The sequence below is a fragment of the Desmodus rotundus genome, unplaced genomic scaffold (assembly GCF_022682495.2).
Source record: "Desmodus rotundus isolate HL8 unplaced genomic scaffold, HLdesRot8A.1 manual_scaffold_92, whole genome shotgun sequence".
Taxonomy (NCBI): domain Eukaryota; kingdom Metazoa; phylum Chordata; class Mammalia; order Chiroptera; family Phyllostomidae; genus Desmodus; species Desmodus rotundus.
This window is the reverse complement of record NW_026527703.1, coordinates 1-10,178: the sequence shown is the minus strand read 5'-3', so window position 1 is coordinate 10,178 and position 10,178 is coordinate 1. Positions and strand designations below refer to the sequence as shown.

The window sequence follows — 10,178 nt, the reverse complement described above, 5'->3', positions numbered from 1 at the left end:
GAGTCCTCAGCCCAGCACCCTTCCCACCCCAACCAGGGGCCAGCTCTGTCCAGAGCGGAGACAGTATGTATGAGTGGCAAGAGGCTGGCACGAGGTGAGACCTATAGGCCTGTTTACCCTGAGGCAAAAGGTGGTGAAGGAGGGCAACAGAATCGACATGGCCAGACAAATACCACATTTATTTCAGACACACTGCAAAGACAGGTTGGAGCAGAGGTGGGGCACAGGTGCATGGCTGCACAGTCATCAGCAGCCCACTCCCCACACTGAGGATCCAGTCAGACAGTGCCTCCAAGTTGACAGGCAGCGAGGAGTGAGTGCAGGGAGGGCTCAGAACACCAAGCCCTGTTAAAGGGACACAGCTCCAGCTGTCCCAGGAAAACCACAAATAAATAAGAGTGGGGCACGGCCCCACCCACACAGATCATCTAGTCACCCATCTTCACTCTGGAGGTCTGCAAAAGAAAGAACAGGGGCAATCAGGCAGGGACAGAGGACTAGGTAAGACGGTGACAAATGACAGAGGACCAGAACTCACAAACTCATGGTGGGATGGACAGATGACAACAGATGGGTGACTGACCCAGAATGGTAGGCTGTTGCAGACACACACAGATGAACAGGGTCAGACAACCACAGTTAGGCTGTGGGACAGAGAGACCTACAGACAGTAGGCCAGTCACTGAGAACCAACCCAGCCAGGCACCCACAGTAACCCCAGGGCTGGTCCTTGGCCACAAACTCGCACAGTCGGACAGATATACAACTCAGACATGCTGTCCGCACAGGCACACGCTGACTGCCGTCAAACACACCAGCACAGACTGATTTGAACACAGACAAGATCCCAACCCCAGGAGACAAAATAACAGAACAAAAAGAGAGAAACTAAATGAAACATACAGACACAAAGCAACAGAGGAAAAAAACAGGACAGCGTGTTTCCAGATTAGAAACAAAATTAAATCAAAAGCTTCCAAAGGGGGAAACCAGAAGATGGGAATGAGGTGGTGAGGCTGTTCAGGGGTTCTGTGGTTACAGGTGGAGAAGGGAGCACCACAGCAGCTCCTCTGGGAGGAGGGCGAAGCTGGGTTAGGGATGCGGACAGAGGCCTCCCCCCCCCCCCCCCCCCGATTCAGCACCTGAAGGATCGCCACGATGACCCCAAAGAGTCCGATGGCACTGCCGAAGATCTCCACGATGAGGATCTTCACGAAGAGGCTGGGGTTCTGCGCGTCAGCCAGGGCGGCCCCACTGCCCACAATGCCCACGCAGACTCCACAGAAGAGGTTCGACAGGCCCACTGTGAGGCCAGCTCCAAACATGGAGTAGCCTGGGGGCACGGAAAGGGAGCACTAAGGCCAATCCCAGCCAACAGTGCAAAGCAGGCCACAGTAGGTGACAATATCAAAATGGGGCGTCTAAACTGGGGGCGGGAGGGGGAAAGCAGACACCCTAGCGTTTTGCCTTTACACATCAACCCACCTGCATGATAGTTTCGATGGCCAATGGCTTTGGGGTCAGTAGCACTGAAAGGCTGAGGGAGGCAGAGAAGTAATCAGAACCCACCCTCTACACCCCTCTGCCTTCCCCAAGCAATGTCCATAACACATTGGAATGGATGCCCAGCGCCCTGTCCTCCATACCTCAGCCATGTTGCTGATGACAATTGCCATGATGATGCCGTAGATAGCCACAGCCTCGCAGAAGATGATGCTAGTGGTGGGGGCAAAGGGGGTTGAGAGGAGAAAGAGATTTTCGATAAAGAAACCAACCTGCCTCCTCTCGGAGTCCCTAGCCACCTTTGCCCCGCTAGCACCCCACCCCATCAGGGGCCATCAGGCTGGTCGGGAAGAGGTTGTCAGGTCAAACAGGCAGCTCCCGATGTGGCTGGTGCTGACAGCGGGTCCCTACCTTACCTGACCAGGTTCTTGGTCTTGATCCTGGGGGCCTTCACCCCTCCCCCAATGATGGAAGAGCCAGTAATATAGATGCCCCTGGAAGGACAAGAAACCAATGAGCAGAGGCCCACCTCGTCAGTGCCCTCAGGGTGACTAAGGGCCCAAAGACACCGCCTGCCATGACTCACCCCCCCCCTCCAATCACACCACCCCAACACTCACCACGCTGCCCCAACCACAGACAGGGAGATAGCTAGGCCAATGCCCAGGTTTGACCACATGAAGGGGGAAGTCTCCGTCAAGAACCTGGTGTGGAGACAGGGAGGAAAGCAACTCAGCCTTGGTGGACTCATCTTCCCACACCTGCAACCCCACCAGTGCTGGCTGCTCAAACAAGGGACTTCATGTCTCCCAAAGGTCCACACCCCAGGCAGCTGGGGATGGGGTGGAGGAGGGGACTCAAATCAGGGAAGGAAGGCTGCAGAGAGGCAGCTCCTAGGAGAATCCTCTCCCTGCCCTCCCTTACCATGCCACATCAAAGCGGAAGCCCAAGTCAAAAATGGTGTAGCAGATCCCTGCAGCAGTGAGAAAAAAAAAGGCGTTAGGGGCTGCTCTCTAGAGAGAGGCTCCCAACTGAGACGTGCAGTTGCTGCCCTGCTGATGGGCTACCTCCTCAAAGGTCTGCATGCACCTAAGTGAAGGGGCAGTTCTCAGGCTGCCCCCGCCCCTCCCCGCCAGGAAAGCGCGGCAGCCTATACAGACGCCTCTGCTCAGGCCTGCCACTCCCTCGGTAACGTCTCACTCGGTGACAGCCTTCCCAGACCGAGACGTTTCCCGGGCAGCACTCGCAGAGCTGAGCACCCACGAGGAAGGGAGAAGGGGAGAGCTCTGGCCAGGCGCCACCGGATCCCGCCAGCCCAGTCTGCGCCGCTGTTTACCCAACAAGCTGGGGGCGGGGGCGAAGGGGAGCTAAAGGACCGGAGAAAAAAGAGGAACTGGAGAGGCCGGCTCTGGAGCAAGAGGGACGACAGCCGCGAGACGGTGGCGACAGAAAGCGACCGGGGCCGCTTCCGCGGCCCCCACCTACCCCCGCCCGTGCCCTTGCTCAAGCAGCTGGAGATCCGGGTCTCCTCTGTCGGGGGTCAGAGGCCTCGACAGGCGTGAGGCAAGTCCCGGGGCCCGGGGTACCGAGCCCGCGCTGGAGCCCAGTATTCCTGCGACCCCACGTCCCCCGATGGGCTCCAGACCGGCCAGCTCGGCCCCGAAGCCGGCCCCGCCCGCCAGGGCCCGGCCTCACCCACGACGATCATGCAGGCCCAGAAGGCCACGAAGACCCCGGAGTAGAGGAGCGCCAGCCCCGTCATGGCGGCAGCGACGGCGGGGCCCGGGTCGGTGGGGAGAGAGCAAAAACCACGTCCCTGCGTCCACCGTCCGCCCCGCAGTCTGTCCGCTCCGCACCGTCACCTGACTGGCCCACGTGACGCGCCAGCACCACGTGACCCCGGGCCGGGCCCAGCGACCCGGTGAGTCTGGTTCTCGGCGACGCAGAAATTCTGGGCGCTGAGGCTTGTGGTTGTTGTAGTCTCGTGCTTCGGAAGAGGCTCCGGCGCCCTCTGGCTCCTTCGACCTCACACCGGTCCGTCGCGTCTCCAAGGCCGGTTCTTCTCAGCCCCGACCCTCCGCCCTGCTTTACACCCGAGCCTGCTCGTCAGCCTCCCCAGCTTGGCCCCCAAGCCACCGCGCATCCCACGGGCCTCCGCCCTCGCCTTCCTTCCCAGGGCCGCTAGGGTGTCGGCGCCGGCCCTCCGTCTGTTTTCTCTGCCCGAAGCGCGCTTCGTAGTGCTTCACTTACTCGGAGGCCTGGCTGACGTCTACCGAGCCTCAGAAACCCTTCTTCCAAGAAGACTTCCCTCACCCCGAGACCAGCTGTGTGCTCTGGGCTTCCCCTCTCCCCTGGTGGTCCTCAGGAAACTTCTGCAAGATCTTGTCGCTCTCCTGTTTGGATTGCCGTAGTGGCTTCCATTTCACCCTCAAAGCCATAGGCCTTTCAATGGCCTACTAGGCCTCTACCGATGCTCCGGACTTCACCTCTGTTACTCCCCTACTAAGTCCTCTGGCTGCGCTGGCGTCCGTGCTATTCCTGGAACAGACCAGCCAAACCGTCCCCGCATTGACCTTGCACTTGTTCTCTCTGCTTCTCCTCTTTATCTCTGTGGCTCACTCTGTAACTTCCTTTCAGTCTCCTTTCGCCTTCTTCAAAAGGCTTCCTCTGACCATCCTGTGTGATGTTGCAACTCCCCTCCCTAACACTCCTTCCCCAGCTTTGTGTTGCTCCGTAACACTTACCACCCTTTGACAGGCTGAGTGTCTTTGCTGTCCGTCTCTTCCCACCCATGAGAATGTAAGCGTCATGAAAGGATTTCTGTTGACCTCACTGTTGTATTCCCGGTGCCTGGCACACAGTGGGTGTTCAATACATGTTTGTAATTGACAGTTACAAAATAGTCAAGGGGAGGTAAAATACAGCACAGGGAATATATCAATAACATTGTAGTAACCATGGATGGTACCAGGTGGGCATTGGAAGTATGGGGGGCACACTTGGCAAAGCATGTGATTGACCACGTTGCTGGACACCTGAAACTAACACAAAATATTGAGTGTAAGTTGTAATCGAAAAAGTTGTTTTACTGGTTACATGTTGAAATGTTTTTGATATTTGTTTTAAAAATTATTAAATTTACACAAAATAAGTCATCAGCAATATTATTTCAATTCTTTTAACTTTTTCCAGTTGATAGACAAAATTTGCATTTTAATTAAATTTTCATCTTCAAAGTGTTTAATTTCTACATATTTACTACTAATCTCATTTTATCATAAGTATTTGTTGAATTTACAAATATATATTTATACACATATTTACCATTTTCTGAATATCTTACTTTGTTCATATCTGTTGTGTTTTGCACTCAATGTTTTTTTCTCTCAGAAATGTATAAACATCTATACATATATTTTAAAGACGCTTATACTATTGCAATACATATCTTCTCAATTGGTTGATCCCTTTCAATTTTTTTTAAAAGGTTCTATTTATTTATTTTTAGAGAGGGGAAGGGAGGGAGGGAGAGAAACATCAATCTGCAAGAGATACATTGGGCAGCTGCCCCTTACCTCTCCCATGCCTCCCAAATGGGGACCCAGCCCCAACCCAGGCACATGCACTGCCTGGGAATTGAACCAGCGACCTTTCGGTTCGCAGGCTGGCATTCAATCCACTGAGCCCATCAGCCAGGGCATCCCTTTCAATTTTGATGTATGGGTTTGCTATAGAGTGATATACATTTTAATATACTGAAAGTTGCATCTTCTTTCGTTGTTTTCTTCAGGTATTTATGGTGTGTGTGTCTCACACTTTAATAAAGATTTAATGTTTCAGTTGTGAAAAAAGTTTGTAACATACCTATCTGGTGCCCACCTTGTCATGGCTACCACGGTCAGTTTACAGATCTCCCTACCGGTAGACTGGGCACTCCCTAAGGGTAGGGACCACATCCCCGGTGTCCACCTACTCCTTAAACCCCCCGAACAATGTCGGTATGCCAAGATTCTCAAAAGAGATGGAGAACGAAGTAGGCCCTGGCCAAAGCTCAGCTGGTTAGAGCATCATCATGCCAATACGCCAAGGTTGTGGTTTCATCTCGTTAGGGCACATAGAAGAAGCGACCGATGAATGCATAAATAAGGCAACAATACATTGATGTTTCTCTCTCCCTTCCTTTCGCTCTCTAAAGTCAGTAAGTAAAAAATTTAAGAAAAAGTGAGTTGTTTCACTTAAGCCCTCTCAACCTTTAGGGCCCGACGACTGCACTCTGCTAGAAGCAGCCACCCTGCTAGTTCGTGCCTGTGTTTAGGCAGCGTGGTGCCTTTGTCCAAACGTCCTTTTCACTCCTCTCCTGATCATTCTTTTTTCTCTCAAGAGAGTCAGCTTAGGTATCACCCTCTGGGAAGCTTCTTGTTGGCTCCAGCTGCCCCTGTTGGGCTTCCCTCCTCACAGAGTAACGTTTCACCTGTGTGGTAATTGCCTATTTAACTGCCTCTCCTCCCAATTACATTGTAAGGAGAGGAATCCAATCAAGTACGATGAAAATCTCCACTCACAGGACCTGTGCAGGACCTGCAGTGTTTGATGAAGAAAAAGAAACAGAAGAAAAAGTATCTGGTTTATTCAAGTTGCTGTGATCTCCCTGAGAAACAAATCAGTCAGTATAGACCAGCAGCGGCTAAGAGAACGTTCTGTGATGATGGAAATGTCTACAGCTGTGCTGTCCTCTCATATGGCTATCTGAGCAGTGAAACAGGGCGAATATGATTGGGAAAATGAGTTTTTAATCTTAGTTAAATCACGTTTATTAGCCACATGTATCTAGTGGCTGGTATACTGGACAGCACAAGTGTGGACCAGTGGTTCGCAGCTGGGGGCAGTATTGCCCCCACAAGGCACATTTGTCACTGTCAGGAGACATTTCTGGTTATCACAGTTGGTATGCCACTGGCATCTGGTGGGCAGAGGCCAGGGATGATGCCGAACATGCTACAATGTACGAAGAGCCCCTCATAACAAAGATTTATCAGGCCCCAAATGTCAGTTGTACCAAGGTTAAGAAATCCTTGTCTAGACCATCTATAGCCTAGAGGCTTCAGGAAAGCCCCAAATCAGTCCCCGTCAGTCAAACAACAGACATTTACTAAGCCCAAACCAGGACAAGACAGAGCTGGATCCTGTCCTCAGGGAGGGGCTGTCTGCCCTCCCCGTATTCCAGGCTCTTTCAAGGATCCTGGTAGAGGCGCGAGGTTGCTACAGGGAGCACTGAAAGGTCTTAACAGTGGTTCTTTTTCTTTTTTTGGACAGATCCTGCCTCAGGTTTATTTATAGGACAGCAAGGAAGGACACCAGCACCACGCAGACAGAAGCCAAAGCGTCACTCTAGTCTTTCCATCCTCACGTAGGCAGACAGAGGCCTTACTGTGATTGGAGCCTCTGTGGGGGGCTGGGGTCCCTTAGGAGCCTGAGCCACAGCTATAGCCACAGCCTGAGGCTTGGTTTGAGCCTTGGCCTTGGATGCTGGCCAGCAGAGCCTGAGACCCTCGGCAATGCGGGCACGAGCACGCTTCCCAAGCTTGGAGTGAGCGATGTAGGCATGTCGACTTAGCATGTGGTTATCGTTTTGGGGGGATCGTGGGCTTGACCTCCTTGGGCTTTGCAAGATCCTCAACAGCCTCAGCACATGCGCTCATGGCTTTGGCATTGCTGACCTGCATCGTCTTCGGGCCCTTCTTGTTGTGCTTCTTGGCAAAGTGCATGTTCATCTGGAACTTGGGGTTTACTCCCTTCAGAGATTCATATCTTCGTGATCAGGGTTTCTTGATGGCATTTCTGTGCTACTTTCAGGACTGGTTGTGCGCAGTGTGGTTCCTAGATTTGGCCGTATCTGCACCCAAGCCCGCAGCTCCTGAAGTGCCCAGGACCGAAGTAGTTAGCAGTGGTTCTTAAGTCCATCTGTGTCTCTGGGCCCACATGGTATCAGCTGCTTCCCTCATCCTCATAGGCAATGGCAATTCCTCGTCTTCCACTCACAGCTCCTGTCACTGGCGTCTGACCCAGTTGAGGCTGCAGCCCTTGCCAGCTCCGGGAACAAAGGAAGGAGGCTGCAAAGGGAGAGGACTGAAGCTGAGTGGGCTGATCTGGGGGACGAGTTCAGATGGGAGTGGAGACTCGGCACACTTACCTGCAGGACTGCTCTCAACCAGCTCCAGCTGAGGTCGCGGGGTCAGGGCGGAGCATCCAGGATCATTTGATGATTTCCAGGCAGGAGGGGGTCGGAGCTCCCCAGTAATGAGTGACACATCTGGGGTGTCCCACAGTTCCGATTCAGGTGGTGGGAGAGGCACGTGGAAGGGAGAGCCTAGGAGGGAGAAAGATGATCTATATCGGATTTTGATTCCATGCCCCAAGTGTTTCCAGCTCAGGCAGTGCCCCACCACTCACCAGGCAGTAAGTCCGCGTAGTGTGTGAGGTGGGGAGCCAGGCCCGGAGATGGCCAGGCGGGGTTGCAGGCGGCCTCCAGCTCACACGGTGACAATATAGGCCGGAAGAAGCTACCAGAAGGCTGGGGAGCCAGGGCACCAAGAGGACAGGCCAACAGCACAAAGACATCCACCTCAGGGAAGTTAGCAAGCTTGGGAGGGGTGGGCCGCCCCAGAGCTAACACATAGCTGCGCTTGCCGGCAGCCTGTGTCAGGTTCCGCAAGTGCGCCAGTGCCTCCTGGTGTCGGGCCACTCCCAGGGTGCCCACCAGCAGCCCCACCACGTGAGCATCTCTGGCCCTCTCTACCAGGTATCGTCTACGTGCCCTTAGCCGCCCAGCCCGGGCACCTTCATCATGAGTCCTCCCAGTGTCTGGGCAGCAGGAGAAGAAGGGCTGTTCTGGTGCCCAACCCAAGAGCAGCCGGCTCAGGTCAGGGTCAAGGTCAGGGTCACAGCTGGCCCCAGAGCCTCCCACATAGAAAGCACCATACTCTTCCAGACACCTCCCCGGGGCCAGGGGGAAGCGACGCCCAAAACGCTCCAGGGGCTCGGGCTCTGAATTGAGGAAGCCCACCGGCAGGGGAAGAGCTGGGCTGGAGACGAGCAGGTCCAGGTACCGTGGGCGCAGCAGATTGGCCAATGCCTCTGGAAGAAGGAGGTGGTGAAGGGTTGGGGCCTGGCAAAGCAAGGGCTCCCCCACTCCCCAGAAGATCAAGTAGGACCCAAAACCAAAGGCAAAAAATACAATTTAAAAAGCAAAAGCTGGGGTCAAGGCCATATCAGGAACTCTGGGAGTGTACTGCAATGGGGAAGTAAGGCACCTCGTAGTTGACCCGCCCTCCCTGCACGCACAGGCAAAACGCCTCACCCAGGGCATGGGCGCAGGCCGGCTCACTCAGCAGCACCACTGGAGCTGTGGGGTCTGGGATCTGGGCCTCAAAGGCTTTGGCGCAGAGCTCCAAGGCCACAGAACGCTGACCAAAGACGAAGGCCACGGGTAGCGGGCGGGCTGGAGGGCTTAAGCAGGCAGGGCCAAAATGTACAAGGGCCTGAGCTCCAGCTTGCTCAGCACCCAGCACATCCACACAGCAGCTGTCGGGGAGAGCCATTAGTGAGAGGGGTGTCATCAGGAGAGCTGCTGTCATCAACGGGAAATGTGATCAGTGAAGAGGGTGAGGTTACAAAAAGGACACGGTCACTGAGAGGAGCTAGTATCAGAAAGGCAGTCGTCAATCATCATCTAAGAGAAACACAGCCATTAGGGGCAAGTGCCCTGTCATAAAAAGGAAACACCAGAAGCCCTGGTTCCCTAGGTCTACTCTACACTCCATTCCGAAGCTCAAGTTCACACCTGCCATAGGCTGTGTCCCCCAGAATGAACATCTTCGACCCCGAGGTCTCCTCCAGTTGTGTAGCCACAACCCCAGCATCTCCCAATAGCTGGTCAGGGAACTGCAAAGCCACCTGTAAGCATAAATCACGGAGTCAGACACGGCATCTCCTTCCCCCAGGGTTTTCTTCCGGGAAAACCTTCCCGGAGCCCCTACCCAACCAACCTTCAAAGACCCTCTCCCAGAGGAGCACCTCCCCCACTCCGCCACCCTCACAAAATTACTCCAAGATCCTGATCCTCTGGGAGACCCACCCCCAGAGAAGTGAGCCACTCCTCCCTAACCTGCCCTCACCCGTTGACACCCCAGGTCGCGGACAAATCTCACGACTCGCTGCAGTTCGTATACTCGGTCCAGGTCCGCAAGAGGAGTGAGCAGCCCCGCGGCCCCCGCCTCTCGCTGCAGCGCCGCCTCTGCGGGGCTGCTGAATGCAGACTCCATGAGGCACAGCTTAGGTGGCGGGAGGCAGCGGGGACCTCCCTCAGTCTCCGCGTCCTCAAAACCGGCCCTCAGTGGGTCAGAGTCATTTGGTGAGGGTGAGGAGTTAAGGATCAGTCAGTCCACAACCCGTGGACTAGCCCTCCGCACACCCAAACTCGCATATCCCCACCGCACGTGAGCCAATCGGGAGCTACTACTTCCGGGTTCGTAAGGCAGGCCCGGTAGCAATTGTATCAATCTTTAACCAGAACGGACCCCACCCTTTAGTCCCCACCACCAAACCGCTCACAACCAATGGCTGACCTCAGAGCTCAAGGCCAATCGGAAGTGCTTCAGGAGGCGCGGGGCCTTATG

The 10,178-nt window shown here is 54.6% G+C and overlaps 2 protein-coding genes and 1 pseudogene across 3 annotated transcripts; all 3 read right to left on the bottom strand.

Annotated features, from left to right (window-relative positions):
- Window positions 1-160: 160 nt before the first annotated feature.
- On the bottom strand, window positions 161-3,382 carry LOC112314545 (V-type proton ATPase 21 kDa proteolipid subunit c''). The gene is made up of 8 exons (XM_053918002.2): window positions 3,199-3,382; window positions 2,428-2,476; window positions 2,124-2,207; window positions 1,920-1,997; window positions 1,647-1,716; window positions 1,486-1,537; window positions 1,143-1,333; window positions 161-455 (listed from the first exon to the last, which is right to left on the bottom strand). Exons 1-8 carry the CDS (start codon window positions 3,263-3,265, stop codon window positions 429-431), a joined length of 618 nt encoding a protein of 205 aa, XP_053773977.1. The 5' UTR covers window positions 3,266-3,382; the 3' UTR covers window positions 161-428.
- A 3,437-nt stretch (window positions 3,383-6,819) lies between these two features.
- Window positions 6,820-7,439, bottom strand: LOC128780182 (large ribosomal subunit protein eL29 pseudogene; annotated as a pseudogene).
- Window positions 6,820-10,067, bottom strand: LOC128779117 (2-(3-amino-3-carboxypropyl)histidine synthase subunit 2). 2 transcript variants are annotated; one of them, XM_053918003.2, is made up of 6 exons: window positions 9,678-10,067; window positions 9,344-9,456; window positions 8,861-9,084; window positions 7,954-8,637; window positions 7,694-7,870; window positions 6,820-7,613 (listed from the first exon to the last, which is right to left on the bottom strand). In XM_053918003.2, exons 1-6 carry the CDS (start codon window positions 9,822-9,824, stop codon window positions 7,489-7,491), a joined length of 1,470 nt encoding a protein of 489 aa, XP_053773978.1. In that variant the 5' UTR covers window positions 9,825-10,067; the 3' UTR covers window positions 6,820-7,488. The 2 variants fall into 2 exon arrangements, with proteins under 2 accessions (XP_053773978.1, XP_053773979.1); XM_053918004.2 differs by lacking the exon at window positions 8,861-9,084 and having other exon boundaries at window positions 9,678-9,811.
- Between the last annotated feature and the right edge of the window lie 111 nt (window positions 10,068-10,178).

Coding starts and splice junctions, on each gene's coding strand:
- LOC112314545 (XM_053918002.2), bottom strand. CDS start 3,265: ATGACGGGGCTGGCGCTCCTCTACTCCGGGGTCTTCGTGGCCTTCTGG. Junction 1,717..1,919: donor AAGACCAAGAACCTGGTCAG/GTAAGGTAGGGA, acceptor CCCCACCACTAG/CATCATCTTCTGCGAGGCTG. Junction 1,334..1,485: donor CCATCGAAACTATCATGCAG/GTGGGTTGATGT, acceptor CCGTGCCCCCAG/GCTACTCCATGTTTGGAGCT.
- LOC128779117 (XM_053918003.2), bottom strand. CDS start 9,824: ATGGAGTCTGCATTCAGCAGCCCCGCAGAGGCGGCGCTGCAGCGAGAG. Junction 9,457..9,677: donor GCGACCTGGGGTGTCAACGG/GTGAGGGCAGGT, acceptor TTATGCTTACAG/GTGGCTTTGCAGTTCCCTGA. Junction 8,638..8,860: donor GGCCTGCGCCCATGCCCTGG/GTGAGGCGTTTT, acceptor TCCTTCTTCCAG/AGGCATTGGCCAATCTGCTG.